This window comes from Mesocricetus auratus, unplaced genomic scaffold (assembly GCF_017639785.1).
Source record: "Mesocricetus auratus isolate SY011 unplaced genomic scaffold, BCM_Maur_2.0 Super-Scaffold_100676, whole genome shotgun sequence".
In the NCBI taxonomy this organism is placed as follows: domain Eukaryota; kingdom Metazoa; phylum Chordata; class Mammalia; order Rodentia; family Cricetidae; genus Mesocricetus; species Mesocricetus auratus.
This window is the reverse complement of record NW_024429266.1, coordinates 121,991,653-122,010,082: the sequence shown is the minus strand read 5'-3', so window position 1 is coordinate 122,010,082 and position 18,430 is coordinate 121,991,653. Positions and strand designations below refer to the sequence as shown.

General features: G+C 41.8%; 1 protein-coding gene across 1 annotated transcript in view; it reads left to right on the top strand.

Annotated features, from left to right (window-relative positions):
* The window catches only part of Fam13a (family with sequence similarity 13 member A), a 90,342-nt gene extending 73,556 nt beyond the window's left edge, over positions 1-16,786 (top strand). The window contains 5 exon segments of the mRNA XM_005076051.3: positions 5,661-5,756; positions 7,544-7,627; positions 11,244-11,440; positions 12,245-12,346; positions 14,637-16,786. Coding sequence (XP_005076108.2) covers positions 5,661-5,756; positions 7,544-7,627; positions 11,244-11,440; positions 12,245-12,346; positions 14,637-14,763 — 606 coding nt within the window. The 3' untranslated portion in view covers positions 14,764-16,786.
* Positions 16,787-18,430: the final 1,644 nt, after the last annotated feature.

Here is an 18,430-nt window from a genome sequence, read left to right as displayed (position 1 = left end):
ATGAGAGGCGGAAGTGAACTGTTGTGAGCAGAGAAGAGCCCCTTTGCCTCTGAAGCTCAGAACACCTAGAGTGGAGCTTGTGGCCACCAGGGGGCTTCGTGACACTGTTTTTTCCTTTTGCATAGATCTTTCCCTTGCAATGATTCTAGCTGGAATATTGACAGAATCCTTCAAAGGGCTTCCTGGCCCCTGCCTCGCACCTGAGTGAACCAGCACGCAGCTGCATTCTAAGCAGATCAAACCTCACTGTTGGCTCACCAGCTCGTGTGGTGGAGGGGTTTTGGTTGCTGTTGCTGCTGTTTTGTTCGTGGCTTTAAGTTTAAGATTTTCATTCCATCTGCACCTCATTTCACAGTGCAAACACAGTGAACCTCAGAACTGTAGGAACTGAGCTTGGCAGAGACCTGGGGCTGCTAAAGTAACTAACCTCTTGAGCTCCTGGCACTTGGTTGATAGATCTCTGTTATGGGCTGTTGTGGCAGGAAAAAGAGATTATAGACACACGGAGACATTTATGCGTATACTGACCTGTAAGCTCAAAACAGAGGATGGGAAGTAGCAGCTTTTGGGTTGCATAGTAAAATACGGTTCTCACTGCTAGTACAATCACGTGTTCTTTTCTCTCCTGCCTGCTTCTCATGGGGAATGACCTCAGTGAGGGAAAGCATCTACTCGTCTTGCCTGTCTGTTGTTAAGAATACAAAGTATTAGTTCTTTATCTTGCCTTATTCCCTTTCAGATAGATCAAGATTCAAGCATCTCACAAGATAGAAAACAAATTGTAGAACAAATATTCGTGTCATTTATCTCTGATCCCGATCTCTCTTCCTCTGTCTGGGACACAATGCTCTAACCTCCTCATGGAAAAAAAAAAAAGCAAACTTCCCTTGATAGATGGCCAATCTGAAAATCAAAGTAAACTTTTATTTCTTAAAATAAAGCACAAACACTAATACACAAAAGTATATGTATTCCCAATGCTAAACTGTCATTTCAAGTCCTTTTATCTCATAAAGTAGACATTCAGAACGCTGTAGCTTTTTCCTAAGTCTACAGATTCCAATTTAACAGGCGTTGACCATCAAGATAATAGCCAGTCATGTGCTCCACAGCTCTCAGCAAAGCTGTTTACTTTAACCGAGCATGCTGTAGATGGACCATGCAAAAACAAGTGGGCCTATCATTTCCTGTGAGCTATTATTAAAGTGTGTCCTTTACAGCAAGTGTTGAATGTCTTCAAAAGTGATGTCACAGAAAAATATAACAAACAATTGAAGTCCTCTCTCCACATATCTCCGTTCATGATAAATTTGCAGGGGGAGAGAAGAGGTTGCTTGATCACTGCTTCTGGCTTCTTCTCAATTCTTTCCCTCATTGGTATATTTCAACTTTGTGCTTTAAAACATGTTGACTACTTTAATCCCAGCACTCGGGAGGCAGAAGCAGGCGGATCTCTGTGAGTTTGAGGCCAGGCTAGACCGACAGCCTCCAAAACAATACAGAGAATCCCTGTCTCGTAAAACCAAAAACAAACAAACAAAAAACATGTTGACTAGCACAGCATTGAGTATAGCCAACACCTGAGTTAGGGTTTTTATTGCTGTAAAGAGACACCAGGAGCCAGCAACCCTTATAAAGAAAATATTTAATTGGGATGGCATGATTACAGTTTCAGAGGTTCAGTCCATTATTATCATGGCAGCGAACGTGGCAGCTTGCAGGCAGACATGGTGCTGGAGCTAAGAGTCCTACATCTTGACTCAGAGGCAACAAGAAGTTGACTGACTGTCACACTGAATGAAGCTTGAGAAAAGAGACCTCAAACCTTGTCCCCACAGTGACACACTTCCTCCAGCATGAGTACACCTCCTAATAGTGCCACTCACTTTGGGGTCATTTTCTTTCATACGATCACAGTCAAGTTAAAATTTAAATTATGAGTTTATATATAAGCACTAGCCTCTGGTTAGTCATTATTTTGGATTTTCTGATCTTTACACAGACATCCTACTATTCTTAAGTTATAAAAGAGTTGCCACTTTCTAAATTAATGGGTCCAGAGTATAGCAGTTCAAAGAGCCCACTATCCCACTGCTGGATCCTGCTTCGTTTGGCACTGACATATTTGTGAATAGAGAGAAACCTGAGCTGGGAGTCAGTATATCCAGTTCTCATCTAAGCTCTGGTGCCTTGGGGAATCATTGCTCTCCGCCATGCTCAGTTTTAGCCTCTAAAGAACGAGACTTGCCTAACTCTAAGATTCTACGGCTCTAATTTTGTCTTTATCATCCAAGTAAATATGTCGCTTGTTTTACGACTCACCTTTACACCCAGAGAGCATTAGCCAAATGTAGAAAAGTTTTGCTTGAAGAGAAAAACTCTCATAACAGAAAGACAGGCACATTGGACTGTGCAAGCTTTTTTATTTCTACCCAGAACTTGCCTCTAGTTACAAGTAAACCGCTATTGGGTAAGTGTCTCCTTTGGGTTTTAAAACAGCACCTGGCTCTTACAGCATGATCAAAAGCAGAGTAATGAGTGAACAATAGAACTGTTTCTGTGTCACACTGAAGACAGAATAGGGATGCTTCTGTGTCCCTGATCTTCTTGTCTGGTGTTTATTGTTTGTTTGTTTTGTTTTAAGGCAGGGCCTCACTTTGTAGACCTGGAACTTGCTATGTGGACCAGGCTGGTCTTGAACTCACAGAGATCCACCTGCCTCTGCCTCCTGAGTTCTAGAATTAAAGGCATGTGCTACCACACAGGCTAGGTTTATTTTGCTTTTTCAGAAGAAATACATCATAGTGAGAACTCCGTTTCCACACACTGCAAAGCCATTCAGCTCTACTCCTTAAATGTAAACTAAGGCTTTAAAGGTAGAGAAAGGGTTTTAAAGAGATAGCATATGCATGTTTGGCCTAAAGTCATTTTCAAGTACTTTTGAGTCATTATCTGTTTTCTGAATTGACCTCTTTAGTTTCCCACAAGAAAGTGATGCACAGAGAATTTCGATGGCCAGTGTGTTTGGTATATGCTGAGGAGTGTGATGAACAGGCCATAACTTCACTCATGTGCCAAATGGATCACCAGAATATGTTGCCCTTGCCTGCAGTCATAACTCAAGGGTAATCCCTTGTTGTGGTAACAGTAAGATCTGCTATTTCATGTGAAATGACTCCTGAGTTGACTTGCTGTCCTGATAATCATTTTTAATGAAATGACTGACTTTAAAATTCCATTTCATATGGCACAGCCTATAAGCATGTCAACAACCTTTAAAACTGAAAAAGAAGTGAAATGAAAGATTATTATTATATTATTGTTATTGTTATTGCTAACAGCAGGAAATCTATAACGTTTTGCAGTGCCCTGTTAGCTGATGAAATTTATCCAAAGTGATTTACTGCTGATCATGTTGAGAAAGACAGATACAAAAGTCACATAGGACAACATATTCACATAATCCGGAAGTGTCTGTAAAACTGAATCTTCCAAAGACTGGGAGAAATGGTAAAACTGCATTTCTTATGCCATTCCCTACCTGAGAAACTCTTGATTTCTCATGCATGGAATAGTAAAAGAATGTAGAAGCCCAGCAACCAAATCTAAAAATATACTTTACTTCATTGTACATGGAGGTATCAAAGGAAATACATGCATACGTATGTATTGGGCATACGTAGAAAAGTTTGAAGTAGTCATTCACTAACATTGAAGGGGTATATGTGTATATATATAATGTTTCCATTGGGTGAAGTACTAAAATATCTACTCAGGATATGAAAACATAAGCTCCCACATTCAACAGGCTATATTGTAGACCAGAAGATACATGTATGAACAATTATGATAGAATGTAAAAGTGATCCAGGTGTGTTGGTGGGAGGCAGAGAGGCAGGTGGATCTCTGTGAGTTTGAGGCCAGCCTGGTCTACAAAGTGAGTTCCAGGACAGCCGAGGCTGTTACACAGAGAAACCCCGTCTTGAAAGAGAAGAAAACAAAACAAAATTGTAAAAGGGTTTGAAATTATGAGGCATTAAGTACAGGATTTGTTGTCTTAGGATTTCTATTGCTGTGATAAACACCAGTACCAAAAGCAACTTAGGGAGGAAAGGGTTTATTTCATCTTATAACTATCTGTCATGAAGGATGGTCAGGGCAAGAACTCCAGTAAGGCAGGAACCTGGATACAGGAGCTGATGCAGATGCCTTGGAGGAATGCTGCTTACTTGCTTGCTCATCCTGGCTTCCTCAGCCTGCTTTCTTATAGCATCTGGGACCACCTGCCCCAGGGGGGTGGCGTTGCCCACATTGAGTTGGCCCTCCCACATCAATCATCAGTCAAGAAAATGCACCACAGGCCAGTCTGGTGAGGGCATTTCCTCAACTGAGGTCTCTCTTTCCAAATGACTGTGGTTTGTGTTAAGATGACATAAAAGCAGCCAGCACACATGGAGCTGTGGAGGACAGACTCATTCTTTCAGGATGACTATGCCGAGTTGGTTTCTGATCCGCTACTTCCAAACAAAGAAGAAAGCCCCTTCCTTGCAGAGGGAATGGCAGAGAATTAGGCATGAGATTACCTAGTCTATTTCCAGAGTTTGTAGTATAGTGGGGAGGGGGGAAGTCATAAATGACGAAGCGTTTCAAATCCTATACAAGGAAACTGGACTGGATTCCTTCTTGTTGCGTAGATATTTTGAGCAGTGTGCCAGATGAAGGAAATGAGAATGAATCATCCAATAGATTCCAGCAGCAAAAGTTCCTTGAAAGCATGATTGTGCCAGAATCATGCTTTTAAGAGGGAGCAGTTTCGTGTGGAAGAAATGCATGCAAATAAGTTTATTAGACTTCCATGGGATAAGCATTATAAAAGAAACACTTGCCTTCTTCCTTGCACCTCCCAGATAATGCACCTCCCAGTAGGAAATTTGGAACCTTGAGTTTCTTGAATATTTTTCACATTTACTTATTTATTGGGAGGAGGCACAACACAGCATATAGAGGTCAGAAGACAGCTCATGGGAGTCAGTTCTTCTACCATATTGATTCTGGAGGTCAAACTCAGGTCACCAGGCTTAGCAAATGTGCCACTTTACCTGCTAAGTCATCGCACATCATCACTCCTTAAGGAGTTTTTTGTTTTGTTTTGTTTTTTGGGGGGTTACATTTTATTTACTTATTTTTATGTGTATGGGTAATTTGCCTGTGTGTATGTTTGTACACCATGTGCATGCATACCTGGAGCCCACAGAGGCCAGAAGAGGGCATTGGATCCCCTGGAACTGGTTACAGATGAGTGTGAACTGCTATTTGAGTGCTGGGAATTGTACCTAGGTCCTCTGGAAGAGCAATTAGTGCTTCTAACTACTGAGCCATCTCTACATCCACCTCTAAAACCACAACAACAGTTTTAGAATTACCATAGTGGGCTAAGAAAATAGCACATTATTAAGGTCTAGAAAGTATACTAGTGGGGTGCTTTCCATTGATCTGCAGTGTAAATCTGCAGTATTTTTATTTATTGACTAAATATTGTTATCCTGTTTAAATAAGTTTGTAAATTGAATCATCTTTGGGCTACAAGTGTAAAGCATGTTGGGACGAGGGACAGCATGACCTGGGAACTGGTTCTCACTTGTCCTGGCCTTGCTTTTCAGGTGACAAAGACCGAGCGTCAGATTATGAAGCCTCTGTATGATAGGTACCGACTGGTCAAACAGATCCTGTCCAGGGCCAGCACTGTCCCCATCATTGTGAGTGTATTTGTTCTCTTTCTGCTAGCAGTCCCTTGCTGTGCTAAGGGGGGCTCTCTTTGTTAGGTTTCAACTACTGCTGTGATGAACACATTACCAGAAAAGCAACTTGGGGAAGAAAGGGTTTATTTTAGTTTATAGTTATATAGTCTATCACGAAGGAAAGTAAGGGAAGGGACTCAAGGAAGGAACCTGGAGGCAGAAATTAATACAGAGGCCAAGGGGGAACACTGCTTATTCCTTTCTTATATAATCTAGGACCACCTGCCTCAGTATAGTGCTTTCCACAGTAGGCTGGGCTCTCCCACATTAATCAAGAAAATGCCTCACAGATATGATCCTGACCAAAATGGGAGCATTTTCTCAACTGAAGCTACTTCCTCTCAGGTGACCCTAGATTGTGCTAAATTGACAAAAACTAACCAATACAATGCCCTAACAATACTACTATTGTGAGTGTAACCCTCCCTTTCTATTGAAGGAACCACACCTTTGTGTATAGCATCCTAACTGTCATTCTCATTAAAGATCAAGCTGTAGTAATTGAACCAGCCATTTAGATCCATGTCTTACCTTACAGAATTGATCGCATATACCATCCTCTGGCACTCATAGGGCCAGCACCTAAACCCATTCCTTAGAGTACAAGAGGTAGGGATGGACCTTCTCCAGGGTCTTCATTCCAAAGAGTGCCTCTCTAGTTTCTGTCTGGTATTGTCTCTCCCCATTCACTGAGGTACCCCTCTCTAAACACTTGACTCAAGGAGGACCTCTAAAGAGCTTCAATGAGAAGGTCCTTGTTTTGTAGGTTATGAGGGTGGAGAGGGAGTGGAAAGAGAGGGCTGGTGGAAGCTAGTGCTTGGGAAGCTGCCTACCATGGCCAGCATCCTGAGATATAACTGCTGTTGGCTTCTGGGTTTCATCTTGTCAAGGGAGAGTAGCAGCTTATCTCTGGCTATGGGAAATATTTTAGCACTGACAACCTCTACTTTTCCTTAGCCAGTCTGGGAGTCCTCTCCCCTGCTTAGATATTGTTGGGATATTAGTGCCTGCCCATCTCTGAGAGAAGCATTTCATGATTCAGTGTCCTTTTCTGCTGTCACAACCTTGGCTTGAAAGTAATCCTAAAAGGCTTACTCTCTTTAGCTGCTACTGTTATCTAGTGCTTCATTAAATCTTATTTTTCATTTCTTTGTTTCTGGACCTAGATTGTGCTCTCACATTTCTCTTCATAGCGCACTTGTTTTTATGAATAGGAGGCAATCCAGAGACTTTGGGCAGGTGCAATTAAAGAGTGTTACTCTTCTGCAACTATCCTGCAGAATAAACTAACAAATAAAATGACCTAATATAAGGAGCCATCGTCTCTCCACAGTTAAGAACACTTGGGTTCCTAAATAGAGTGAATGTACAACAGAGAAGTTTAATGACCTTCATGTGCTTGTTTGACCTTGAACTATTGTCCTTTGCTAATTGCAGTTAGGTGTAGTTGCTGGGGCTAGGGAGGAGGGTGTGGGGGTAAGTGCTTTTCTTGGGGGGATTACTGAGAGTTTCGCTTAAAAAGCATGCACATTCTTACTGTACTCTGTCCTGTGATTTGTATTTGTGAGCTTCAAAAAAAAAACTTTGACTGTATTAGGTATTTGGGGGGGGGTTGGTGGGAAGTGGTTATAAAATGTAGTTAAAATACAGTAGTGAATACTGGTGTGTATAATCAAATAGTCTGATAGGTATAAGGCAAGGAAAAGCTGTTCATAATATAACCCATTTGTCAATGCCTATCACAGGGTTCCCCCTCCAGCAAACGGAGAAGCCCTTTGCTGCAGCCAATTATCGAGGGCGAAACTGCTTCCTTCTTCAAGGAGATAAAGGTGAAGATCTTGGTGCTAACACTACCCTGCTAGCCCCACTGGAGTGACAGTCCTTGAGCAGTGTTCCTAGTAGCATTCCCTACAAATCAGTAGCTACCTGAGCCAATTGTGAACATTCATGGTCTGCTTCTACTATAGCCTTGCTGGTTCCTGAAGTTTTCTTCCGTTCTCCTCTTTGTTAACTTGTTCTGTTTTGCTTTTACTTCAGTCACAGAGACTGTTTTGTGTCTCACCTTGTTTTTTTTGTTTTGTTTTTAAATCATGACCACTTTTTTTTAGGAGTTACTTAGGGCCAAAGAGGAAAAGTAAACCCAAAGCAGAAGTGAGTTTTAAGAGTCCTGCCTGTCATATTTTTGTGACATTCTCAGGTGACAATGGTCATTTATTTCCTGTGGTTAGGAATGATTATCTCAGAATAATCTACTGAGGGTGATCAATTGAAAACTTCATTTCCTTGCTTGAGATAAGGTAACCCACACTACAATACCCAATTTTAATGTATTAGGCAGATGGTGCTTGATAATCACATTACTAAATAGAACAGAATTATGAGTGCAGTACTGGAACATCGGGGCTATATTGTATCTTTAAAATTATAGCTATTTTCTTACAATACGCTTTGATATCTATGAAAGGCAGCAAGCTTTGTCCATCTGGTAGTTTTACAGATGAACTGAATCTTGGTAATTGAGCAAATTTTGATAGTTTGTATATGAAAATTAGCTTGCTTTTCTTAGCAGCTTACAATGGGCTTAATATCAGGTAAAAACATGCTCCTGAATACATGCAAGATGTGACACTTAGTAATTGCCTCATTAAGTAAATGGTAGGTATCTTAATGATGCTCCTCGTGGACAATGACACTCTATCCGTTCTTATTCTTTAGCGAAGTTTTTAGAAGAGTATTTTGTCTGTGGCTTATTGCACACTGACTCACATCATGGTCAAAATTACAAGTAATTTTCCAATGGTTACATTGCTTTTGTAAATACTGCTGTCTTTTGGTTCATTTTTTCTAATCAGACATGGTTATTAACATGCTCTTGATAACATATAGTAGTTCCAATACAATTTACAATTTAGTGTGTTTGGAGATAAAAAAAGACCAAGTCTAAGTTGTTTCTTTAAAACTTATCTCTAGTTGTGGTTATACTTGCTTTTCAGAAGAAACTATCTTGTATGCAATAGCACCAGCTCAGTTATGAAGGTTCTGAAGATCTTCAGCCCACAATAGCCCTAGAGAATTTTCCTGACCACTCCAGGATCCCTCTAAAACATGATGGAATAGAGTTCTCTTCTCAAGACAGACACTTTCAGAGCAGTGGGAGGATGAGGCTGAGTGTCCCATGAGCTGAGTAACAAGAGCATCTGGCACCTCACCTGTTTTCTAATGAGCTCTAATGACAAAATAGAATCCAGTTACGGAACATGTAATTTTAGAATGTGTTGTTTTGATAAATGTAAACTAATCACAGTGAAACTTATGGTTTTGTAGTTGTAATGGCTAAATGCATTCTACACACACACTTAGCTTTGCCCCCTACCCCTGGAAGACCAGGGAAGACACACATGACTTCTTCCCTTTATAGCTCTTCACACATATAGTGTCACAAGCCATTTCCTCCCACCCTGCTCCTTTCCTTAAACACCTTTTCTCCAAGCTCTTACTGCTCCTCGTGGAATGTGGGTTTTAGGCCCTTCTTCAGCCACTGACTCTGCTGTATCACACAGGTCAGTTTTTCTGTGTCTCCCCGGAGCTAGTTTTACCCTAGAGATGTTTTAGCCAGGACAGTAGACCAAGAGCCAGGCCTTACTTTACTTTCAATTCTCCAAAGCCTGTCAATCTATCACCAGCTCATTTTAGACACTCACCGGTCAGATTCTCAGCCCTGGATCAGATAACTGCTGTGGAAAGTTTCCCACAAGCTGCTACCATCCCCTCTCTAGTTATGACAGCCCAAAATGTCTCTAGGTATTGCAAATACCTAGGGAATATAATCACACCATTAAGATTTACTGTCTGTGACCCACCTCTTTGTGATTCCCTTTGTCCTGAGAGATCCTGTGATCTCATGATGCTTGTCTGTGGGTTGGTTTCTGACTGACTACATACCCAGATTTTTCTTTTCCTAACCTCCTTATAGAACCTTGAACTTTCCAGCTGCTTTTTATGTTGCCTTAAAGCTATTTGAAGGAAACTAAATATAGATTCTGTAATCTAGAAAACCAGGTGTCCCTGTCCACTCTGTCATTGATGCATGTGGGAATTGCACCCTTTGATGTCACCATCTAAATAACTAATAATTGTTGACTGGTGGCTTCAAACAAAGAGCCTGCTATGAACTTTTCCCTTCAGGTTCATGTCACTGTTGTAGTACCTAGGCGGAAACTTCGATAGGCACCTTTCCTTTTGATGGATCTATGTACCTTGTTCTTTATCAAAATCCAGATATCACATCAGTCCTATCAAAAAAAGGAAAACTGGTTTAAGGGAGCCAGTGCTAGGGGATTGATAACTGGTTCTTTCCCCAAATATGCATGATTAGGAGACTGTACTAATCTCATTTATGAGTTCATTTCAACATCCATTTTTTTGGTATGTAATTTTCCCCATGGTTTTCCAAGGCCACTGAGAGTAGTTTTGTTATGTTCGTTTGACAAAATATCAGAGTACTTAAAATTGTCTCCAGACTTTGGAATATAATTAGGGGGACTTTTGAGATTTTATTTACTTTTATTTTATGCATATGAGTGTTTACCTGAATGTATGTCTGTGCACTCTGTGTGTGTGTGTGTCTGTGTGTGTGTGTGTGTGGTCGGTCTTTAGAGGCCTGAAGAAGGCAAAGGATCGCCTGTGACTGAAGTAACAGACTACAGACAGTTGTGAGCTGAGATGCCGGTACTAGGAATTGAACCCTGGTCCTCTGGAAGAACCATCACAGAGCCATCTCTCCAGCCCATTAGTAGAACTTCAGGGAAATGAAATCCTACATTCTTACTTGTTGCTTTCCTTGGTGTCCCCATCCAGCTGTAAAATGCTCATTCACAGCTGTCTTTTACATCTGAATGGATAGACTGTTCACCAGACATTTGTTCTACACAGTTTTTGGCCAAGCTCGGAAGCAGCAGTGTACAGGCCCAAGTGCTGCCTGGGCTTCTGGGTCTGTTCTCCTTCACCTTCCTCATCCAGGGGAGGTGGAGGAGGAGAGGGAGGCTCACGGGTATTGCCTCCCAACTGTGCCTCACAGGTTCTGGGCGTGTGCTGCCTCAGTTAAGTTTTGTAAAACTGGCATGGGGGATCTGTTACTTCCATTTACCAGAAGCAATGTTAAAATTGTCTATTTAAAAATCAAGTGTTGCCTGAAGTTGTAAAACAATGTAAATAGAAAAGAACGCTGAAGCGTTGTTTCCTTGGGCCAAGCAGAGATGAGAGACAAGGCATAGTTGAGGTGGAAAGTGTCTGGCTGCATCCAGCTTTGCCCTCCACACTCAGTCTTGGTGTGGAAACCACGTGAATGCAGTTAATTAGGAGATTTCTGAGGGACACTTGTAAAAGTAATGGATATGTACTCCAGAACATGCTCAGAGTTTCGTTGAGATTGCCGTGTTTCTCCAGGAACAAGAGGAGGGGTCAGAAGACGACAGCTCCACAAAGCCAGACTTCACTGTCACTCTGAAAACAGACTGCAGCGCACAATGCTTTCTGGACCAACTTGAAGATGATGCTGATGGATTTATTTCGCCAATGGATGACAAAATGCCATCAAAATGCAGCCAGGACTCAGGCCTTTCGAACCTCCACTCTGCTTCAATGTACGTCGTTTGGGCAGTGGCACTGGAGTGACTCAGTGCAAATAATGACATAAATGTTAGTCTGGCCAAAAAGTCACAAGTGGCTTACCTGGGGTGCGTGTGAACACAAAAGGTAACGATTTAAAATAAAGAGATGGGCCCGGTGCCTGAAACACAAGGGTCAGTGAGCTTGAGGCGAGCCAGGGCTAAGGAGTGAATTCCTAGTAAAGGAGCTGCAGAGCACATCCTTACTCTGGGAAGGGAAGGGTGAGGGAGATGGGGGGCAGGAGGGAGGGAGAGAGAAGAGGAGGAGGAAGGGAGAGCTGGGAAGGGAGAAGGGGAGGGAGAGAAAGGAGGAAAATCACACTGTGTACGTTTATCAGCTTTTGCATGTATGTTGTCCCAGCTTGTTTGAGGAGGTCCTGAGATCTTGCTTGAACAAGCAGGAGATCTCCGAATGACACTGTGTCTCTGTCCACCACAGCTCATCATTTAACCCTGAGTACAAGCATCACTTTGTTCTTTCCAAATACACAGACACAGACACAGACACACACACACACACACACACACACACACACACACACACACACACACACAAAGTGCTGCAGGGTTTCATAAGATCTAATACTTCATGAGTAGCAAGATCTCCCAGGAGCCCCTAGAGCCTCGCCTTCTTTCAGAATGTGAGCATTCAAGAGAAAACACCCACAATGACTTTTAAATTGCTTTGTTTTCTTCCTTCACAACTCCTATCCAAGCACACGCTCAATGCATGTATAACAACTCATCTTTAATTTTTTTGAAATCTGTCTTCCTTTTTAGACCCGAACTCTTGGAATACCTTCAGGAAATGAGAGAAGAAAAGAAAATGATTCGAAAGAAACTTCATGATTTTGAGGACAATTTTTTCAAGCAAAACGGAAGGTATGTGTGTGTGTCTACCCCTCCTTTTCCATCACCTGGTCCAGATTCCAGGCCCTCTGCTTGGGTCCCATCTGGGGAGTGTTTCCAAAGCAGGCACTTTGCTACATTCCCCCTGTAACCAGGTCTTCAGATTTATGTCAGGGACCCTCAAAGATTACCAGTGAGACCTGTGACTTGAAGAAATGCTCTCAAACAGAGCACATGACCTACAATGAGTCAGCTGATATGCAAAACAAGCCTGTCACATTTGCTTCTTAGCTAAAACAAGTAGCTTGGAGCTGAATTGCGCACTGACAGGGTTGAGTTTGTTTTTCTCAGGAAACAAGAGGGAGAACAATGATAATGGGACTCAACCACAGTATAAAATCCAAAGTTGGGCTGGTGATATGGCTCACTTTGTACAAAATGCTGGGTTCACTCAGGGTACTACAAAAACTAAAAGGAAGCTATTTCCACAATGGATGGTAGAAATTGATTTCATCATCACTCAAATTTGGAGCTGTGCGTGCCTAATGATATCATAACATCTAGCCTACTTCACACCTCAACAGTGAGAACCCCCCCACACACAGAAACCCTCCATGATGGTGCCTGGGTGGCAGGTATTCATTTTAGTCCTCTGTCGCTTCCTTCGGCTAAGGAGCCATTTAGAATCCTTCACCAAAGCAAGGCAGACAGGAATAAAATCAGCTTCATTTGTTAAGGAAGGCTCCTTCTGTCCTCTTTGCCTATTTTTACTCTGTAATAAAGTTAAAAGTAATGATGGGTGGTTGAATACTTTCTCCATATATTTCATAGTGACTGCTATGTTGGAGCAGCTACTCTTCCAGGAACGTCACTGCCTGTCCTGACTACAACATACAAGATGTAGACAGTAGCTCCTTTTGGTCAAGTTGTTCTGAGAGTTGTATCAGATCATGGATATAAAGTACTGTGTTGGACCTCAGAGTAAGCTTTTAAGCCCATACTAGTGCCTATAATTTGCATATAAAATTACCTAGTAAACTGTAAAGACTTAGCACTACATGACGAGTTGCTGAATTCCAAAAGCAAGTCTCTAAGTAGGAATATTAACTGTTCTTGACATATCTGCAAATGGTGGGTATGCAGATTACTGATTGGAAATGTAGTAAGCAGTTAAGAGCAGTTGCTGCCTTGCAGAGGACTCAGGTCTGGTTCCCAGCACTCACATGGCAGCTCATATTCATCCATGATTCCAGTTGTAGGGGATCCAGCTTCCTCTCTGGACCCCTGTGAGTACTGCACATGCCAGAAGCACACTCATGTGTGTATATATGTCTACAGGCAAAAACACTCATGCATGTAAAATAAAAATAAATAAACCTTAACAAGAGAAATGTAATGGCTCATTATATAAAAGACACAAAATGAGAAAGTATTAAGAATTGTGTAGTTTAGTTTTATGTCAACTTGATACAAGCTAGAGCTATTTGAGAAGGGAGAACCTCAACTGAGAAATGCCCCTACCAGGCCTCTAAGCAAGACTGTAATGCATGTCCTTGATTGATTATTGGTACGAGAGAGTCTGGACCAATATGGACATGCTGCCCCTGGGCTGGTGATCCTGGGTGTTATAAGAAATCAGGTTGAGCAAGTCATGAGGAGCAAGCCACTAAGCCGCAGTCCTCCATGCATGGCCTCTTCTTCCTTTCCTGCCTCTAGATTCCTGCCTTTGGTTCCTACCTGACTCCCCTTCATGATGGGCTGAATAAAACCTTTCCTTGTCAAGTTGCTTTTGGTCATGGTGTTTTATCACAGCAATAGAAACCCTAAGAAAGTGAAGAATGAATAAAATATTTCTGTTTTCTAGGCACATATTTAATCCTAGTACTTGAGAGGCAGAGGAAGGTAGAGCTCTGTAAGGCTGAGAGCAAGTTCCAGAACAGCTAGGGATATTACACAAAGAAACACTGTCTCAAAAAACAAAACCAAAAAACAAACAAACAAAAATCTGTTTATTCTGACTAAACTATTACTGTGAAATCATACTAATTTCTAATCAGTAGAAAACTCCTGCATGCCTTAGTTGCTTATGATCTTCTATTAGATCCGAGATTAACTTTATAGACCCTCAAGTGCCATGGTACCTCCAGAGGAAAAAAACACTTTTCCCTTGTCTAAGTCCAGCCCATCTAGGTACCAGGACACAATTATCAACAGTGATTCTGCAGGTTGATAAAATATGAAGTTTCCAAATGCTAACTCCTGATGCATGCTCTCCTGTAGAACATGTAGAAAGTGATCCTCAACCCCTCCTTGTTGCCTCTAGAAATGTCCAAAAGGAAGACCGTACTCCAATGGCCGAGGAATACAACGAATACAAGCACATAAAGGCAAAGTTACGGCTGCTGGAGGTACTTATCAGCAAAAGAGATGCTGATTCCAAGTCCATGTGAAGGACTGGCGGTGCGGATGACAGCTCTCCCAAGAAAGACAGCTCTGGAAGGCAGCCTTGGAGCTGTGTCTGCAAAGCAGGCAATCTCCTGCCTCTGAACCATCAGATTGGCTCCTGCTTCCATTGTCTACCTTAGAAACTGCCTGCCTGGAAGATGACAGTGTGACCTGACTTGGGAATTTTATAATGGGAGCGTCAAGTCTCCTACGCATGTCAACACACACTGCAGCAGGAGCGGCACTGACATGAGCAGTGATAAGACACACCATCAGACACCCCCATCTCCAGCTAACTTGCTGTTCTTCCCTGACAACTGAGAAATACGAGGCCATTCTAAAACTGTGACAAACCCAAGCTCAGGACTTCCCTCCCAGAGCCTGCTTGTTGTGGGGGCCTGTGCTCTCACTGGCCCCGCCACATGGTGACACCGTGCATTGCATACCATTTGCTGCCTTGGCCGTTTCCCCAAGCTGTACTTATTCACTCCCATCAATCCATTTCCCATTAGCTCTCAGGTAGATGGAAGCTGTGCCTGCCTGAGGTGGCAGGGCAGACTTTTCGTTGATGCGCTCGCTCGGCTGCCTCAGACTTGTGTATGCCAAGGACAGCGCATCTACAGAGGTAGCTATGCAGATACTCTTTTAAAATCAGGTGACAGCTGAAGAGCCTGAAAACTCTTCAAGACACTGACTGCACTTTTCAGTCTCAGACATTGATGTTGAACACAAAATGAGGCCAGTGTTCCTATGATAACCTGTTTGGGGCTCAATTTCGTTGTTGCACTAGCCAAACAAAGGGGTCTTGCTTAATTTTTAGACTAGGTATGGAATAGCATGGGAGAGAGGAGTCTGTATCAGGCTCCTGGACTTCCCAGAGTTTAATTTTTCTACGAAAGTAAACCTGCACTAAAATCCCTAAATGGATGGGTAAGAAGATGTAGCCCTTGGAACTCAGCTCATTTTGAAGGCAGAATCTAGATCACAGTTTTCAAGATGATACATGAACAAAATGGTATGTGGCCAATTTGGATGCTCCTTTTTTTCCCCCTAAAGTCTATGTCACAAAGCTGTCTATATTAGACATTTTGGAGGGACCAGGGAACTTAAGACACCCAATCATTCATCTCCTCTGTGTGCTTGCTGTCACTCGATGATGTCTTCTTTCTTTTTGTCTACTGTGTCTGTCTGAAGATGCTGGCTTAGTTTTGCAAGCATGTGCAGCCTTGCCTCTGGAAGACTGCAGCACAGGCTGGGCAGGCAGCAGGGAGACCGTGTTCTGTTTCCAGAGTCACCTTCTACAGGGTGCAGTGTTAAGGAGGAGAATGGAAAAATTTATCACCAGTCGCAATGATAAAACCGGTCTGGGGTTCTCCAGTCAGACGATTTTCAGAACTGCTCTCCTCACTGTAGCTCTGGAGACTCTTTCAGTAATGGGAGTGGGGTGGAGAATTCCTTCCTTCAGTTTTGCTTTTACAAATAATCACATAGAAGCATGAGCTATGTGTTGGAAATACTCTGTTTTTCTCCACACAATTAAAGATGGTACATAATCCTACAAATTTCAGTATACATAAAAATGTAGTTTGATGTTCTTTGCTCTGCTGTTTACATTTGCTATGATTTCCAGAAGCTGTATCATAAATAAAATTATGAAATGTAGGACTGTTTTCTATCTTTGAAAGATGAACATCAATCATTCACGTGACCAAAAATTGTATTTTTAAAAAGAGATCCATATCTAGTCTATAATTTTTAAATACTTATTCTCCCAAGTAAACTGTGGAATATCTCAAATCAGTACCAGTGAATGTTTAAAGCACATGGGCTCAGAAGTACTGCTTTGAAAAAAAAATACACTAGAGATTTTTCTTCTTAAGATGCATATAAATGAGAAGCTACTAGATGTTTTGAAATCCATTGTTTGCGCCAAAGGTAAATGAATGAAAAGACTTATCAGGGCTCCCATTCAGTTTTATATGATCAATAAAATACCAAGTTATTGGAAAATAAATCATGTATAGAATATCATGGTTTCCTTCATAATTTCTTATCTGTTTTCCTCATAAGATGGAGCCTGAACGAAGGTGAAAGCTCTGTTTATACCAGGTCTTCTCTGCAGGCACATTACTCAGCGGTTTCTGGCTCTGCTAGAAGTGTGGGGGAAGTTTGTTTCCATGGCAACTGTCTCTGCAGCTCTGCGGCTCCCAGCATCAGAGGCAGCATCTTAATTGGCTTCACACAAACAGAATGCTGTAGGCTAGGGATTCTCTTTGCTCTCTTGGGGACAGGAATGTATATTAGTGCATAGCAACAAAAATATCAAGGGTTATGTAAGAATAAGCTAGACTATATGATCGCGAGGACTAATGGGGTGGCAAAGGCATGTAATGTTTGTAAATACTTGCTTTTTTGTATACAGTCTGCAGTAAACATGGAAGTGGGTTTTTATATTGCTAAGTATGCTGTCATTACAGCATTTCATCTTTACTTTTTAAGACATGGTGGTACAATGATTCAGATAAAGATTTGCTTTGAAGTTCTAAAAACTTTTGTAGATGTTTTCCCACAAGCTTAGTGGTCTCCATGAAAGATCAAGTCAGATTTCAAATTAAAAAGTTAGGGTTTTTTGTTCTGTTTGGTTTTGTTTATTGCTAGTCTTCACTGTGAATCCTAGGTTTCTGTCCCTTGGTTGTGGCTCTGAGTCACAAGATTATTAGTCACTACAGAGTTGCCATCAGTCATGACTATAGCAGAGAGCAATTTTCCCTCTGTCTCTTTCTGATGTAATACTTACACAGCAGGAAAAGCCTCTTGCAGGCTGGTTCTGTTCTCCTTACCTAGACCAGGACCAATCCAGCTAGTTTGTGCCTGCTTCCAAAACACATCAGGAAATGTCCTGGATTAGTCTTAGAGTCTTAGAGCCCTGAGGGCTGACTAAGCTGTAAGCTGGTTGAACTTGGAATTTGTTGTGAGGTAAAGACTCAGAAGGAAAGAACAAAAAATGGTTACCATACCCTTTAGTCTGTCTGAGGCTTTCCGTAAAGAAACCAGGGTGCAGCAGCCATCACACATTTACAAGGAATGCTACATATTTAAACTTGGTTTTCAAATCAGATCTAAACTCGAGTAAGATGGTATTTTTCTGTTGCCAACCGTATGTGTGCCACAGAGGGTTCTGTGAAAAGCTAATTAAAGTCTAAGTTTTGTTTGTTTTCATCAATGTTTTTCCCAACACCTGTATTGCATCCAGAATTTTCTTCCCCTGGTGTGGCAAGGTAGACTCTGTGCTGAGGTCAGTGCCATGTGATAACTTCTCAGTGTCCACTTGATTAAAGCAGTAAAGAGGGACAAAAATGTATCCTGAATGTTGGGGCCACATTTCCCCTAAAGCACATGTATGTTTAGCAGAAGCTAGAATGGGTTTTAATTTCCTCCATTGACATACTTTGTCCTGTTGACCCTAAAATGTACTGAAAAACTAGTCAATATGTTTTTCAAATTGCTATATTTACACTGTGCACACCAGAATGGCTAGACATTCTAGCCAACCTGGAATATTCCAAAGAAGAGTAATATGTATATACCCAACACTGAACATGTCACTGGCCACTGCCATATGAGCATAACACGTGTGGATATAGTTCAAGGCCAGAATTGCAGATGCACATA